General features: G+C 37.1%; 1 protein-coding gene across 1 annotated transcript in view; it reads left to right on the top strand.

The window, feature by feature from the left end:
* Positions 1 to 18,605, top strand: part of PKHD1L1 (PKHD1 like 1) — a 160,697-nt gene that overhangs the window by 114,831 nt on the left and 27,261 nt on the right. The window contains exons 62-71 of the mRNA XM_023518204.1: positions 6 to 127; positions 1,733 to 1,823; positions 4,859 to 5,007; positions 5,086 to 5,208; positions 5,797 to 5,908; positions 5,991 to 6,107; positions 11,113 to 11,278; positions 14,077 to 14,309; positions 14,501 to 14,668; positions 17,159 to 17,316. Coding sequence (XP_023373972.1) covers positions 6 to 127; positions 1,733 to 1,823; positions 4,859 to 5,007; positions 5,086 to 5,208; positions 5,797 to 5,908; positions 5,991 to 6,107; positions 11,113 to 11,278; positions 14,077 to 14,309; positions 14,501 to 14,668; positions 17,159 to 17,316 — 1,439 coding nt within the window. The remainder of the gene's footprint in view (positions 1 to 5; positions 128 to 1,732; positions 1,824 to 4,858; positions 5,008 to 5,085; positions 5,209 to 5,796; positions 5,909 to 5,990; positions 6,108 to 11,112; positions 11,279 to 14,076; positions 14,310 to 14,500; positions 14,669 to 17,158; positions 17,317 to 18,605) is intronic.

Below are 18,605 nucleotides of genomic sequence, written 5' to 3'. Positions count from 1 at the left end.
TACAGGCATAAGAATATGGGGGGATGCCAACCGGGTCCGAGGAAATTTGGTTTCACTCTCGGTTTGGCCAGGAACCTATCAGAACAGAAAAGATTTAAGTTCAACTCTCTGGCATGCAGCGATTGAGGTAGTTGAGAACAAGTTTATAATTGTACAATATTATCATTTATAATCATAATTTCTATAAAAATTAGAAATCTAAACATGTTATTAGAAGCCATTTCATCCTTCGAGATTGCTAAAATTAAAAAAGGAGCTACATGAAGGAGCGAATGGGACTCTCAGAAAGATGTAGGCTCTGATAGTCTTTGTTTGCTTGCTTGCTTTCTGGTACTGTCCAAAGTTCTCTTCTTTCCTTTTCTCTCTCTAGCATCATGTATTACTTTCAAATTCTGGTTCAGGGTCTCCGCTGCTAATTGACTGAGTGCTTTGCACCTGTTCCTGCCTAATTCTGGATGTAGTCTCCACCCTCGTATGGAAAATTAGAGTCTCTTAATTCCCTTTCCCATCCAAAATTGTTCTAATTCTTTGTGAAAGCTTATTTGCATCTCTCCCATGTTACTAATTGGAACCTTCTTGTTTCCCATGATGTTCCTCAGTTCCTGTGGCTATTTGTTTCGATAAAGTACAATTAATGAGAAATAAATAAGCCAAAAAACCCAGGAAGCACAGAAGAAAGACTTGAAGAAAATAGTCAGCTTCCTTTTGTTTTTATTATATTTATTTGTACCATAAGATCAAAAAGGAATTAAATGTAGTTGTCTTTGAAAGATGGAATAAGGATTGAGTTTTTGTGCAACTATTAATTGGCAATTGGAGTGCACCAAAAGATTCAATTATCAATTCAAAAGATTCAACTATCAACTCCTGAGCTCAAGCAATCCACCCGCCTTGGCCTCCCAGAGTGCTAGGATTATAGGTGTGAGCCACTGTTCCTGCCCTTATTTCATCATAATCTTTTTTTTTTAATTAAATCATAGCTGTGTACATTAATACTATCATGGGGTACAGTGTGCTGTTTCTATATACAATTTGAAATACTTTCATCCAACTGGTTAACATAGCCTTCATGTCATTTTCTTAGTTATTATGTTAAGACATTTACATTCAAGAAGCCCAAGTGCTCATCATAATCTTTTAAAATAAAGATGATTAATACAATGGAGACTTTTGACCATTTTGCTGACACTGTCGAGAAGAACTAAATCTGTGCTCTGTGCTTCCATTTTTACCACTTCGACTTGGCTCATAAAATAAAATTGTTCAGTAATTGCCCAACATGCTGATCTTGTTAGTGATTATAGCAAATTTTATTTAAATCAGTGAATGTTTCCATTGAATCTTTTGGTCCACTCCAATTGCCTTCATTGTCCTTTTCATAATAAATCAATCAAATTGGTGATAAAATATAACTAAGAAGAGTGATAACATCCTTGTAACCTTGCCATAATATTGAAATTTGGTCTATGGCTTGTAAGTTTTGAACGATATTCAGTAGATTTTTGTGAGTGAAATTAAAAATAATCTCCATTGTACAGTTTTGTAATGACCTACCCAGTGATAGTTTTATAACAAAGTGTAATGTAATTCCAAGACTTCATTTGTAAGTTTCAATGGGGTGCAGAATTAAATTAAATTACATTTTCCCTCCTGAGAGTTAGTTGTAACTAAAGGATTTCACATATATTTTGTAATAGGCTGACCCAAAGGATTTTCCTTATTACTGTACTAGGTAAACAGAGGAACCAATACAGTCTTACAGAATAACATAGTTGCTGGATTTGGAAGAGCAGGATACCGCATTGATGGGGAACCTTGCTCAAGTAAGTCTTTTAACATAGAATTTGTAAAACTAGGAAATAACTTGTTTGAATTTATTAGAAATAACAAATATATAGAATATATTATACATAATATAACATATTGTCAGCTCAATATATGATATTTCCTTCTGGATGCTGAAATAACAACATACATTATTTCAAGAAAACATCGTGTCTAAAAAATTAAATAGAATCTAAAGGAAAACTTTGTTTTTCCTGATTATGATTCCAAAACTCCAGTAGCAAATTCAGTTCTTGATTTGATTGGCATTAGAAGACTGAGTAACTTGTCCCACTACCACTATTACAAAAAAAAAAAAAAAAAACAGCACTTCTTATCACAAAGATATATGCTGTTAGGGATATGCCACTATTTCGTAATTATGCTTTAATAGAATAAATGCTTACTATTTATATATACATATGACATGCATAAAAAGTCCAAATACAGTTCTTAGGGACATATTCCTCTATCAGACTAGTAAAAATTCTAAACTAACTGAAAATCTATTCTTTTGGCAAGGCTATAGGGAAGCAGAAACATTTATATATTGCTGATTGAAAGACAAAAGGCCATGACCTCTGCATAGGAGAATCTGACAATGTCTGCCCCAATCACAATGGCTGTTTGCCTTTGACTTAGCATTGCCACTTCTAGAGATACAGCTAACAGGTGCTTTTACACACTTAAAAAATTATTTGTAAACAAAGTTATTTATCCCAGCAGTGTCTCTATGTCCCATAATGCTGGACTAGTTGTATAAAACCAAATGTTGGAACACTAGGCCCCTCTAGAAAAGAAGGCAGAAGACTATGTACACGTATTGGGACGGAGAAACCTCCAGGATATTCTTAAGTGATAACTGGAGGGTGAAAAATAGTATGTATGATGTTGTTTTATGCATAATATGTTTTGTGGAAGACAATAAGAGTGTGTAGGATAGTTGTGTGTACAGAAACGCTGAAAGTACAAAAACACAAACTCCTAGGTGAGTCCCCACATAAGGTGACATGGTATTTAAAATGACATAATTGAGAAGCTTAAAGAAATTTAAAGGAAGTGGGACTTTCTCTGAAAAAGTATGTGTTCCTTCTATAGTTGATCTTTTTTTACTCAGTGAAGTTATTTTTTAATAGCTTTATTCAGTATAATTTACTTACCAAAAAAAACACCTGTTTTTAATGTGCTAATCAATAAGTTTACTTATTGTTAACATTCCTTGAATCAGTTCTTTTTCTTCCAATTTAAAAATTATTAGACTTAAGCTAATTTTACTCTCGTGCAAAATACATTTTGAAGGAATAAAAACAACCCTGTCAACAGATTGAACTGGTTCCTTGATACATGCTCCTATTAAATAGTTTAGTTCCCAACAGCTTACAGACGCTTTTCTTTGCCTAAAAATTTTAAAATATGTATTTTTTTACAACTTCTATGAAGTTGTTCTTAAAACCTAAAATATGATCTTTAAATATGAATATTTACTAGTGTCTATAATGCCATGGAACACATTGTTACCTGTGTTGATATTCCTAAACAGTGTGTCTATAAGGAAGTTTTTGATTTATAGCAAATGAAATATGAAACATCACAGAAGAATGGAGGACTTTAGTTCCTGTCCAATTCATCTCATGGACAAGCCTCTGGGATGCTGAGAAAAGGGATGTGCCATGTGCGGGGTCCAAGGGTGAAGCCATACTTGTCCCTGGGGCTATACTATGTGGGCTCAAGGGACAGAAATGTAAACAGCTTCTCAGGGAAAACTACTAAAACCCAGAAGTCCATAAGTAAAATGTAAAAAACTCAAAGGACTAGAATTAAGGAAAATTAATAGAAAATAGGAAGAAATCAGATAAGATCTCTCAGACAAGAGAGCTGCTGGTACAAAGTGCAATTTAGGAGGTGGGGCTGCTGCTTATAGGAAATCCTCTAGCCTTATGCATTGGGGAGGGAGTTATTAAGGTTATTTAACTGATTAGACATAAGTAAAACTTTCATTAAAATCTAATTATGTTGCATATTAATGAGTGTAGTTTCCATTTATTAAGGGCGTTTGCAAGGCACTTCACATGGGTTATTTCATTTCATTCTGAAACAATTCTGAATTAGGCATTAACACTTCACTGGAGGTTCTAAAATGTGAAATCACTCTCCTAAGATTGTGTGTACACCAATTCAAACAACACTTAGAGAGCAACTATCTCTGCACCCCCATCTAGTTCCAGGAGCTTGATGGTGGATGAGTTAGACACGGTGTCTTCTCTCATGAAGAAAACATTCCAGTAGGGCAGAAGAGATGGAGCATTCACAAATAATGATCAAATATCCAGTAAAAAACATTGTCACTGCAATGCGAAGTGACCAAGGCACTAGCTTGTTTGAATCAGAGACTAAGGGAAGGCCTTTTAAGGAAGTGACATTTAGCTTGAAAATGGGGTGACCCAAAGTAGCCAGTGACAGAAAGATGTGCCAGGGAAGCATTTCACAGACAGTAGGTTGCATCACCCCATTCCAGGTTTAGGCTTGTTTGGATACAAATCCCATATTCTTTCTCATGAAATTCATGTTTACTTTAATCAGATAAAATAATGTTAACACGAAATTAAACTTTGGCAAATGAGTATCCAATGTCTTTAAGTCAGAGTGAAAAGACAAATGGACAAGGGTAGATGCTAAACAGGGTAAACCATAAGTGGCAGAGCCATAAACACATTAGAGTGCCTCATGAATAATTATATAGAAATTACATGCAAGGTTGGACAAACAAGTGCGGTAACTCATCCCAGAAAAAGTGCCCCATATTTCATTGCTGACCACCACTACGATCACCCTCAAAGTGATCTGCCCTTGACCATCTGGTGACCATAGTGATATTCAGCAATGAGGTATGTAGCACTTTCAAGGTATAAGTTCATGAACTTAACTGTCCGACCTTGTATGTAATTTTTTAAAGAATGTTGTTAACTTTAACTGATACTGCTTATTAAAACTGTATGACATGAATTTTAATGTGAATTCTCTATTTCCTTACAAGGCCAGTCCAATCCCGAGGAAAAGTGGTTTAACAATGAAGCCCATGGAGGTTTATATGGGATCTACATGAACCAAGATGGCCTTCCTGGGTGTTCTCTTATACAGGGATTTACGATCTGGACATGCTGGGATTATGGAATTTATTTTCAGGTAAATGTGATAGAAGACAGTGATTATTTCCTTCCATGCTTGTCCTTAGTACTATGTAACCTGAAAATTGTATTGCAGACCACGGAGAGTGTCCACATTTACAATGTGACCCTGGTTGACAATGGAATGGCCATTTTTTCAATGATTTACACGCCAGCTGCTGTTTCACACAAAGTTTCCAATAAAAAAGTAAAAATTAAGGTATGTGTACAGACACATTATGAAGAAAAAGCAACTCAGAGAAGGGCAAAACTTTTGAAGGGCTGATAAGAGTACTCTCCCCGCCTCCTATCTTTGTCTGATCAACACCTCCCCACCTTTGCTTCCCGTGCCCTCTGCTAAGGATGAAGAGTCTTCATCCTTATCCCTCCTCCCCCTCTCCCTACTTCTGGTTTGTCACCTGCTAATCTTGCAACAGTTAGTTTTGCTCTCTGTCTGGTTTGTCACCTACTAATCTTGCAACAGTTAGTTTTGCTCTCTGTCTGAAGCTTTTTCTGAGCCAGCATGGGTGGTAAGGACTCTCCTTTTACTTTTTCATCTACCATTTCCATGAGAGAAGCATACTGTGTCATTATGTGTAGTTATTTACCTATCTTTCCCTCCCCGCTTTGAGTGCCCTTCCGGTTGGTGTGGCAGTCCCGCCCCCTTCATCTTTGTTTAGCGAATGATCTACTTCTCTAATTTATAGTTTGTGTTTTCCTGTGGTAGAAGTCAGTGTTTTCCATTATTATGTGTTCCTTCAGGAAGAGTTACTATTAACTCTGTATTATCTGGCTTATTTTTAAATAGAGCTCATTAATTGTTGGAAGTAGCCCTAAATTTAATTGCTCTGATGTCCTAACTGATGATGATCCCAGTATTGAACTCACGGCTGCCCATCGGAGTCCTAGACCTCCAACAGGTGAAAAATTTACAACTTTAATGTTGATGTTCTCATGAGTAGACACTAAATTTCCATTAACTTTCTTATTTTTTTTTTTAAGGTGGAAGAAGTGGGATTTGCTGGCCAACCTTTGCTTCAGATCATAACATGGCACCTCGAAAGCCTCATGCAGGGATCATGAGTTATAATGCCATTGGCGGACTTATGGACATCTCAGGCAAGTTTAAACATAATCTTTTACAAATCTATTCAATTAAGTTCTATAGAGACTTTGAAGTATGTAACTAACAATATCTTTTGTTAGTAAAAAATTATTTAAAATTACTTTTATATGAATCTACTGAATTTAACAAAAAGAAATAAGACATCAGAGTCCTTTTTTTTTTTTTTTTTGCAGTTTTTGGCTGGGGCTGGGTTTGAACCCACCACCTCTGGCATATGGGGCTGGCGCCCTACGCCTTTGAGCCACAGGCACCACCCAACATCAGAGTCCATTTTAAGAATGATTCCGTGGCAGAATTTTTACGCTTATATCAAATGACCAATATTTAATTTGCCTTCTAAACAACAGCACTAAACATTAAGATGGTGATTTAAATTAATTAATTCACACAATTTGTACAAGCCATTTCACATTTGTAGGATTATATGTTTTTATCCCTTTTTACAACTGAAGAAGTTTAAGTTCACAGAACTTAAGAGTCTGGCCAAATTTCCACAGTTTTAGGCAGAGCTGGGATTAAAATCAAAATCTCCTAACTCCGACTCTACTGCTGTTTCACTGAACCAGGCTGCCTCCTTAGAAATGTCAAATAATTAGATATAAATTAATGTAGTGAACACATCAATTATTTTCATTTTGCCTATTGAATACACTGTACCATTCTCTACTTTAGTTAACCAAGTCTCCCTTCCATGATAACTTTATCCACTGTCTTGGAAGGAAGCATTTCAATAAATTAAACATCTAAGGTTTAGCATACTATTCCTCATAACTTTAGGTCCCAGAAATGTGAAACAAATGATCAATGTTCAGTTTTCAAGGTTACTTACAATGGATAAATTTGCATAAGATGATATATGGGTTTTAGTTAAATATATAATGTTTTCAATAAAAAATGCTCTAGAATGTTATAAATATTATATAACAAGGAAAATGCACTCATAGAATGGAGCCTCAGAAAAATGCAAATAGCTGTTCTTTCCTAAGACATAGTCTTTACCATATAAAAGGTGATTGACTTAAGTTGGATCCCTAGAAGCAGAGCCTTAGATGAGAATTTCTGTGTAGGTGGTTTCTTAGGAAATGCTCTCAGGAGGAAGAAATAGAAGCAGAATGGGGCAAGGGAAACTGCTAAACAGAGATGCGGTATAATCGGGAACATGACTGCACTGAATGCCACAGGGAACTCTGGAATGTAATTGCCACTGAATAGATCCCACATTCAGCCAGATTTGTATCCCCATGTTTGTCAGTTTGGGATTACAGCTGTCTCCCTAGGAAGAGCCTTAATTTCCCAGCTAAGCTAACTCTGGAAAGGAGGGCAGCTCTGAGCTGTTAGCAGCCTGTATTCTACAGATGGAACACGGATACGCCAGCCTATATACACTTCAGTCCACTCCTGGGCTTATTTGGAACCGTTTGTTTTTTTCACGAAGTTAGTTAGGACATGATTTTTCCAAGATGCTACGTGGTCACAATTTCTGAGAAAAGTTGCAATAAGAAGGTTCACAGTCACACTGCCACAGCTGGTCCCTAGACCGTAAATGATACCCAACATCTCACTCCTCCATCACCCTTGCTAAATTTCCTTCCTCCTTGGCTAACAATTTTGCTAATAAAGATGGTTTTTCTGGTAGGATGCCCCTGACACTCATCCCTGTTATAAATAGACCCCTGGTTTCTTCATCCTTAAGAAGCCATGATTTTTATACTCACCTTTTATAGTTAATGCTAGGTATATACCCTGGGGGATTACCAATGTGCTTTCTGCTTTCATTGTGTGTGATAGCCCTACCTCTGCAGGGTGATTAGGGCCAATTACCCCCATGGGGTGGAAAATGCCTTCCTTTTTTTTTTCTTTTGTTCTAACATTGTGACATTTATTTAATTGTTTATTGAAAAAAAATTTGCAGACATTATATTGACAAATTATAGTCGTTATTTTGGTTCTTTTTTATTTTATTAAATCATAACTGTATACATTAATGCATTTATGGGGTACCATACTTTAGTATGAAATGTAAAACACAACTATAGCCCAGGATGAAGGAGGGAAGAGCTAAATGCCTTCCTTATCTGACAAGGAGCCCAAAGTGATTGGGAGGTACCCATAGAATTATGTTTATTGGGTCACTTACTATCTGCCCTGGTAGCAACACCCTTCATCTAGGAGCTATGTCCTCCAAACTCATAGAATCTAAACTGTTAGTATTGAAATCATAGGTTTTGCAAGTGGATTTCCTGGGATAATGGGGGAACAAGGTCTCCCCTACTCCTAGCCATTGGTCTCACACCCAATGGATTCTATATGAGCCGTATTTAGCACCATATAATGGCTGTTGGTTTTAAGTTACGTGCTTTTGCGTGTTGTTATTTCCAAAGCTGGTGCCTCAGATGTGCTTTTGAGAAACCATTCCCCTAATATGTGAGGTTGCCAATTTTCAGACCTGGTAGCATATGACTGGAGCAGTGGTTCCACTGTGATCTCACTTTCATGTGCTCACTATCGTACCTCTTTTGCCAAGAGTGGATTCTTAAGCCCAGTGTGATGTTATGTAGGATTCCATGTAATTAGATCATTTTGTGAGTCCTAGGATGGTTAAGCTGACTGAATCCCGATATGCAAAAAAGGAAAACTCATACGAGGAATACATATCAATACCATTCAACATGAATTGTTACCCTCTCTGGGGTGGAAAACATCAACTTAGAGTCATTATTTGGTTTTCTGAGGAATGACATACAAGACTTTTCTCTGGTTTCTGTGCCTGGCAATTTGAGTCAGACATTAAGTAATAAAAGGAGCTTGACAGATCTTGGGAAGAAAATGCGTGCTATTGGTTCTCGGGTAGCCTCTATTTCCACCCCACAAGGCTGCTCTGTTTATAAACCTATTGTGCAAGGGCTGGGGTGGCTGAGGACAGATATTAGCTGACATTAGACAAATTATCCAATCCATTTGATTTTTCAGAGATGCTCCTGTATTGAATCCTGTCTGGTAGGCACTTCCACAGATCATCTGCTTGCTTTCCTCTGAACATCCAATCTAGTTCCTTCCAGGCCCATGACCAACTAGCTGAGCCAATACCACTGCCCATGAGTCTGTGTTTTTCTTTATTAAAGACCATTGCTCTCTGCACACAAAGTAGATGGTCCTGTGTGCTACCCAAATTTCTATTTATTGGAAAGATCATCCCACTCTATACTCATTCAAGGCCACCCTAGAGAAGGGTTGAAATGCACTAAAATCATATAATAGATCTTTTCCAATATCCCCATTTTTCTGAGTCTTTTGACAGCCCTCCCTTTTATAATATGGCATATAAATTTGGGCAATTCTACTTCACTTAATGTGGGATATCACTATCTAAAGGCTCCCAAAGCCATCCCAGCGATATTAGAACTCGTCATATTGGTGTATAACTCTCTGTAGACAGGTCCTATGGAGGGTGAGATTTGTGTTATAATTCCTAGCTCCTCCTATAAGTGTTGGCTGAAAGCCTCCCAAAGCTGCTGCTTCCTTTTTGGTCTCTGCGTGATTTCAAGCAAGTGAAGCAGGAAATTATTCTCTAATAAGAGGGAGTAGATCATTTATACACATCTGAGAAATCTGGGTTCAAGTATTTCTTTCCACATACTCCCATCTAAGGTAGCTTTCTACTCTTTTCCTCTCAGGGCCCTGATTTGACGTAGGAGACTTGCTAGGGTTGAGAACTCAAACATCTATCTCTTAAGTTGTTGAAGTTCTGCTAATCTACAGATCTACAATTAGATCTCTGCTTTCAATTTGTGATTGATCACCACAACTTTCATGTTCTTTCTTCAAAGCACCAGTGAAGTAGGACCAGATGTGGAATTCTTGTGTAAGTGGTTCACTGAAGATGTGCGCTTAGGAAAAAGGGCTTGAGGGAGGTAGACTAGGGCAGGGCAAGGAGCTAAGCAAGTGCATGGCCTCAGCTGGAGTCCAGCTTCTGACTAATGCTTAAAGATCTGTGCAGCATAAACTATACCACATATTTTTCCCACTTTGACACAAAGGGTCTTCTATAGCTCCTGTCAGTCAGGCATGGCTACCCATGATAGTGGTGGGAGTACATAAACTCCCAGGCAAGGGAGCTCTCCAGTAGATGAGAAAAGTTCTCTAGAGAAGACAGCAGCTTTGAGAGGCTTTCAGCCAGCACTTACAGAAGGAGCTTGGGATTGCATATACCGGCCCAGTTAAAGAAATTTGGGCGGATACACAGAACATCTGCTGCTGGGGTATTTTATTAATGCTGATCTACAGGTTCATATTCATGAATATAATCTCATCTTTGGAGAAAATATAATTCAGAAGGGTCATAACACATAACTGAATTAAAAAATTTTGGAGATCACCTTTTCCTTTTCCCTGTTTTGAGTTACTGGATTTCAAGTCCATAGGAAATTTAAATAATTGTTTATTAGTTCACAAGTGTGTGGACTGGCAATCTGGGCTTTGTTCAGGTGGGTGGTTTATCTACTGGTCTCACCTGGGCCTGTTCATTAGGTGTCTTCAGTTCACAGGATGGCAATGGGCTGGTTAGGCTGGGGTGGCCTTATTTCCATGTCTGGTGGTTGGTGCTTACTGACAGTTGAATCAGGCCATTGGCTGGAGTGATGGGAATGACTGAGCCACATGAATTCTAGGCTTACATGTTGAACATCACAGAATTCCCAAGAGCACCAGGAGAGAGCAAGCTCTAATGTGCAAGCACTCTCTAGATCTCTGTTTATGCCATGATGGCTATTGTGCTATTGGCCAAAAGAAGTCACATGACCAAGCTCAGAGAAAATGTGGGAGAGGATTACCCTGTGGCGTAGATATAGTTAGGCAATGGGTTACCACAAATAGTAGTAGACTTATTTACCATATTAAGGAAGCAGCAAAGGGAGTGTTTTGTGGAATGTGCATAAAATAAATCTAATTTTACCAATTTCTTCAGAGAAAATAATTACTCTTCTATTATTTATTTTTTAGGTTCAACATTTGTTGGATTTAAGAATGTTTGTCTGGGGGAAACTAATGTGATATTCATTACTAACCCTTTAAATGAGGATTTGCAACATCCAATCTATGTGAAGAATATACAACTGGTTGATACCACAGAACAATCAAAAATATTTATACATAGGCCTGATATAAGGTAAAATATATAAAACCTCAAGGTGTTTTTTCTTTTCTTTCTTTATTGTTTTCTATTCTTTCTTTTTTTCTGTTCTTTCATCTCCCTGCTAAGGTCTGAGAAAATTACTATATCAAAATAACTGCTTTCCAAATATTCTATCACAGGCACTGAAAGTGTTAGTGGTAATTAAATATTAGCTATTATAACCACTGTGACTACAAATATACAGAAACTTAGAAAAGTTTTTTTTTTTATCTCAAAGGTCAGTTGGTATCAGGATATTTCCAGAAGCAGGCAGCTGAGATTCTAAGTCATAGAAGAATATAGCCAGTAACTACTACTTATTATAAGAAGTACAGATCAGAAATTTATATATAAGGCAATTCCAGAGGAAATAAACTTTCTGTTAGTGGTCTTTGATCATTTTCAGCTTAAGGGATAAAAGAAGGAAGCATGCTCTGCACTTTAATAGGTATCTCTTCAGAGAAATGCAATAATTCATAAACAGTTGACTCTAACTGATTTTATTTTGATGAAAGCTCAACACTTACTCATTTAATCATTGTTGAACATCAATGTTTTAGCTCCTACTTAGTTGCCATTGAATCTTTCTGATTTAATATATAATTTTAGTATCTAAGTCAAGACGAAAATAATGCATTTTCAAACATAATTTGTCTGAGTCCTGTGCTTGTAGTGGATGCTGTTGGTGCCTGCTCAGATCATCTCCACTTGGCAGTGTCCCCAGCCCCCATCTGCTCTTTATGTTGGCAGATAACAAAACTTTTTCACAACTTTGCTCTTAGCCAAATAGGACTAGATTCTGGAGCCCAAAGCCCTCCCTACCACTATCACCTTTGCTGTCCCTAGAAAATGATTGACTGATAAAGAAGCACAAGGCCCAGGGCCAAGTCTTAAGGTGGTGGTAACTCCATAATGCAGTTCATGTCCCAGAGGTTTCCATGGGATCAGATTAAAGATAGTCTACAGGCCACAGTCATCTGCAATTTCTTTCCCTTTCTCTATGTGGCTTGCCTTCCTCCATTTTGAGAAGAATCCTTGGATAACTCACTTGAACAAAAATCCACATCTCGGATTCTGTTTCTTGGGAATCTGAACTAAAATAGAGCCCAAACCAAATACAAAAGAGTGCTGCTGAGCACTCTACTCAGACTTGCTTACAAAACATTATACAGACTTGAACACAAAGGACCCATAAGCTACAGACATATTTGTAATAGCCTTCTCCAAGACTAATGTTTGACTAAGGAATAACTTAGAGCTTCATGTCTCTAAGATAACAAAAAGGAAGAGAGATGCTAGATGTTATTTAATAGATATGAGCCTTCCACTATAATTTTGTACTATAACATTAGAATAAATTATGTTTCCCCATAGTATATATCATGGTACCATATATTGTACCTATCCCTTATGAATATACATTGCATGTTAAACAGCTATGCCATTATTATAACCAGGTAGCAATCAATGAGCATTCTAGGTAACTCAAAATGAAGCCAAAATACAAGCTATGTTTGAACTCCATGAAAAGTTTATAGTATCTCATCTTTTGTAGTTATGTATGGAAAGGTTACTAAAATATGTAACATGATAGTCACAATCCAAGAATATCTGCATATGTGGTCTGACAGTTAAGTTCATGAACTCATCCTAGAAAGAGTGCTACAAACCTCACTGCTGAATATCACTACCCTCCTCCATCACTACTATGAAGTTGCCTTCATAGTACCCTCCTAACGAAGCTATGCACTGATTCCCATGCCTGGGCCTCCCTCCAAAGAAATTTTGGAACTTTTTCTGCAGTGGACATGAGAGCTGTCATTATATACACTTGATGTCCTGAATGTCATCAAAATGTCTTCCTTTCAATATTTCCTTTATCTTCAGGTAAAGAAAAAAATTCACTGGGTGCCAGATCAGGTGACTAGGGAGGGTATTCCAGTATAGTTTGTTTACTGGCTAAAAAGTTTCTCACAAATAGTACTACATGAGTTGATATATTGTCATTACTATTCAAGCTTTGATAGTCTCACAATGCCATACAAAACACACAACAATAATAATGGGCACTATTCAGCAAAACACCACCAGACTTTGACATAAACACAAAGGTGATATACCTGATACCTGACATACACCTGACATACCCAATATACCTGATATACCAAGGCAATGAAACCTTACCAAGCTGTTTGTGCATTGTTGTCAATATAAGTGCATGTGGCAAGTGTGCAAACTTAATTGTCAGACCTCATACATAGATAAAGGTCTATAAGAATATATGCTAACCTGTAATTAATGATGAGCTTAAAAGCTTATTATAGGAAGATAAAAGAGGATGAGCTTTTGATAAACATTTAAAGTATTTTATAATAACTAATACTTAAAAGTTTTTTAAAGACAAGAATGAAGATAAAGATTTCCTTGTCAACATAGGGAGTTTGTATGTCCCGTACAATAGCGTAACTGGAACTGTTTACCTGCTCTATAGGGCAATGTTAGTATATTGTGAACAATGCACAAATATAAAACCTAAAATTCAATGAAATATGGGACAGCAAGATGGAATTTTATATCCCACAGGTATAACTTGTCCTTTTGAAATGTTAATGAGTTCATAATAATGTACCAAATCAAGCAGACCTCATTAAAATGCTAAGTACATACACTACATGGCCCCACTTTGAATCATCTCTGAAATAATATGAAGTCAATTGATCAAGTTTCTTTTATTCCCTCTTACCAAATACTCAAGTATATTCCTACTCTCTCATTTCGTCTTTTCTTCACAGTAAGGTCAATCCATCAGATTGCGTAGACATGGTTTGTGATGCCAAAAGGAAATCTTTTCTTAGAGACATGGATGGCTCCTTTCTGGGGAATTCTGGTTCAGTGATACCTCAAGCAGAATACGAATGGGATGGAAACAGCCAACTAGGAATTGGAGACTACAGAATTCCTAAAGTGATGCTCACATTCTTGAACGGAAGTAGAATTCCTGTCACTGAGAAAGCGCCTTATAAAGGTTTGTTGGGTCTTATTTCATTGTTAGTCCTTAAGTTCATGAAACAAAATATGTGTTTTATTTTTAATGATTGATGTCCTCCACTAATAACATATTTTCTACTTGTTAAACTTACATAACAAGAAAAAGATTATGTGAAGTCTTTATAAAGAACTTTTTTATGACTAAATTGTTTATACATATGTTTCCAGGAATTATTAGAGATTCAACCTGTAAATACATTCCAGAATGGCAGAGCTATAAGTGCTTTGGGATGGAATATGCTATGATGGTTATTGAAAGCCTGGATTCTGACACAGAAACTCGAAGAATTTCACCAGTGGCTATAGTGAGCAACGGTTATGTTGATCTCATTAATGGTAGGTACTCAACGTACATGAACTAGAGTTATTCAAAGCATAAAACTAGAAAACATCAAAACTTTTTTGCCTTCCATTTGCAAGAAAGATCCAAGTGCAGGGGAGAGAATTGACTCTTTCAAAGTATCCCATCCAGGGATACAAAAACAGTTATTTCAGATGGACCATTAGAATAAGAACAAAGTGGGAGAGGGGAAGAGGAAAGGAAGAAATGAGAAAGTTATTTCTGGAGTGATCTTCATGCCTTTATTGATAAGGTGACATAAATATTTTGAAGAAAAATTGGCCCAAGTATCTCAAAGATATAATCTGCCTTTCATAAATTTAAACAAACATAATGTGTTATTTATAATACTAGAGAAGTGGTGTTCTCAGTCTACTCATTTTTATTCTCACGAATCTGCCGAAGACTTACCTTGTCAACAATGTGTTTTCATCTCTGATTCCTTTGACTGTCAAGACCATCTCCTAAAGCTCCAGAGTCAGGTTTCCTCTGTTCTGGGGGTAGGTGGCTGTAGCAGGGAGGGAAGGTAATGGTCTCTATAAGATCAGCTTAACACCAAAGCTTTTTGAATTAGTAAGATGAACTTCTAAAAGCTCCTGAAAACAGGGCAGGGATTCATTGCACATCCCTGAAAAGACAGTAGGGGCCCAAAGACTGGTCCCTAAGTAGGCTTAGAGTCTTTGATGTGCTGAAGGGACACATAGCCTGGGTCAGACAGATTTCTGTGCCTTGGTGGGACCATAATGTGTACCAAAATATGCTAGGATTCAAACATAGTTGATACCCCTCAAAAATACGCATTTAAATTTGTTATAGAGAACAGAATGAAGCCAGGCAGGGGTTTCCTGAGGTTTCATGATGTTAAGGCTCTCCTCCCTCCTCCCACCCCACTGTGTGATCTCGCTTCTCTGCTTACAGTCAACCCAGTTTCAAATGCTGCCTTGCAGATTTTAAATAGCAGAGATTATGGGAACAATTTTAGAACAGTCAGCGAATAGTAGAGAAATCAAAAAGATGTTTTCAAATTATTCTGTTTTATAAAATGGAGGAGAAAAATTTCAATGTATTTATTTTTACATTTCCCTTTTTGGCAGGCAGTACAAGTTTCCATTTACAATAGTGACATGACATTTCCTTTAAAATGAATTTAAAATTGAAAAGGTAACTCTTAGTTTACAGACGTCTTAAGCAAATGATGATAACATGGAAAGATCATGATTATGTTAGAAGGATCACTGAAGCCTGAGATGTACCATACTAAGTGGGAAAAAAAAACAATTCCTCAGGATAAAAGTGACTGACTACTAGTAAACTTTCCTTTTAAATATTAATACTAAATTTTATTTATTTTAAAAATATGACTTGTCACTCTTTTTATTTTATATATAGACATTACTTTTGTTTTCAAAACCTACAAAAATGGTATATTTAAAAGTAGAGCATTCATATTATTCCTTATTTCAGATCAAAAATAAAATAAAATAAAAGTAGAATTTATATTTTGTATCCTAAGGAAAATGTTATTCTGTACATGAGCTCTAGAAGTTTATATTGATTTCAGATTTGATTGAAGTTCACTTATAAATATTGATAATACTTCCAAGTAAGCCAGGAAATTCAGTAAACCTAATGAATAAATACATCAAGAAAATTCAACATTCCTTATTTCACTCAACGTTTTAAATATGCATAATCCCAGCCACTTTAAAACTAAACGAATAGAGAAGTTTGCTATGAAAGTCAATGTTGCATCTGTTCAGAAAATGCCTGGATTTGGGTAGGATCGCACACATTCTATCTTGGCTTTGTAGAGGGTTTGATGAAGTGTTATTTCTGAGATGGCTTCAGTTCATTAACTATATTGACACTCCAGTAATATCTGTAGTCACAGTCTTTAACAAAAATTTCTTAAATTAAAATTAAAATGGAGAAACATTAAAGACTTAATTAACCAAATGTGTTTGTTGAATTTACAAATTAACTCATGAACGAATGAGTGAGTGAAAGAATAAATTATTGAATAAATGGTCCAGGCATATAAATGTCCATGCTTTCCAGGTACCTCATTTTTAACAAATTACCTCTGTGATAGCACATTTCCTAGCAACGAGCCTGAGGAAGTTGATCCCCCATCCAAGCTCACATTTGATAGGGAGGAGGGCGTCGAGCATCTATTCCCCACCACATGGCCTGGGCTTGAGTATGATTGTTAATGTAATCCTCGTGACTTTTCGGTACAAGTTCTGATCAATAAATTTACCTTTCTTTCCCTGTAAAAGTAAGAGTACCAGGAAAGAGTTACTTCCCTCCCAAGGTTTGAGAAAGAACTTAGATGGCTGGATAATGGTGGATGGACAATGGGTACAAATGCTGAACTTACATTTGAACTTGACCTCTGTAATTTATTTTTAATAAATTACTCTTCAGATTTTGTGCTAAGAATAGTCATAATATAGGAACATTATCTTCATTTTGCGTGGATTTAGGCCCACAGGATCATGGCTGGTGTGCTGGATACACGTGCCAAAGAAGGCTGTCCCTCTTTCATAGCATTGTGGCTCTGAACAAATTTTATGAAGTTTACTTCACTGGTACCAGTCCCCAGAATCTTCGACTTCTGTTGCTTAATGTTGACTATGATAAGGTGAGGAGAGATGGCAATAATGTCTGAGGAGTTCTTGCTGTTGACTCTTTGTGGATATTTCTGTCTACTCAGGATTATACTTCCTCCTCGGTGCTCTCTAACACCATCTGCCTTACTGCCCACTTTCAAGAATTCATCAGGATACTCCTAAAAATACTATTAACCTATACAGTTTTCCTCAACCTAAAAGTACATATAAGCACCAAATATTCCCATTCTCAATATGCAATTGAATCTGGCGGTCTCTATAGGAGGCATGACAGTGATGCCTATGATTTGTGTCATTAGTAAGCAAACCTGAATTTTTACATAAAAAATAGTGACCATCCAGATCTGACCATTTGAAATTATGTACTTATTCTTCCATGCTGTTATTACTTATATATATAGAAATACACCTTTGGAATTTACTTTGGAGATTGCAGGATGTTATTTTAAATATCGCCAATAATGTCAAATCTCTGTTATCGATTGAGTTCAGCCAGGATCACTAAATTTATATATACTACACCAGTAGGAAATATAATATATCCTCTGTTAGGCTAAGAAGATTTTGTTTTTCTGAGAGTTTGAGACTTCAGAGTCCCACAGTGTTTGGAAGGTGAAGCAAGGACACTGATGAGGGAAACAGAGAGAAGAGTAACGAAAGGAAACCCCTGCCCTTTCCCAGGTGACAGCAGTTCCACCCTTTCAGCTGCTCCAGAAGAAACCTTAGAACCACTTGTTTTCCCTCCTCTTTCTCTCATGTTCCTTGTCCAGTCCATCTGCAAATTCTGCTATCTCCCTTCAAAACATCCAGAATCTGAGCACTTTTCACCACCCCCATTGCTACTGATCACTTTGAGTCTTCCCTGGATTAAGGCAATTATCTCCCAACCCCTCTCTCTGCTTCTGCTTTTGCCCTTCTATAATTCTATTTTCACCTTAGGATGCAGAGAGATACCTTCAAAACCTAAGTTGGATCAGTTCTCTCCCATCCCCTAACCCTGCAATAATTTTCCCATTGGTATCTGTATGAGTCATAATCCTCACAATGGCCTATGAGGCCATATGAGAGTCTCCCCTATTCCTGAGCTCTCTGGCTTCCTCTTCTACTCCTCCAGCCATCCTGGACTCTGCTGTTGTTCAGTACGCCATACATGGGCCTGTGCTTTAAGTGTTCCATCAGCCTGCCCTAGGTGGCTAACCTCCCCATCTCTACCCTAGATGGCTAACCTCCCCGTCTCTACCCTAGGTGGCTAACCTCCCCGTCTCTACCCTAGGTGGCTAACCTCCCCGTCTCTACCCTA

The sequence above is a fragment of the Otolemur garnettii genome, unplaced genomic scaffold (assembly GCF_000181295.1).
Source record: "Otolemur garnettii isolate 467f Iridium unplaced genomic scaffold, OtoGar3 scaffold00004, whole genome shotgun sequence".
Classification (NCBI taxonomy): Eukaryota; Metazoa; Chordata; class Mammalia; order Primates; family Galagidae; genus Otolemur; species Otolemur garnettii.
Note: the sequence above shows the minus strand (reverse complement) of the source record. Positions and strands in the feature narration are given on the sequence as shown.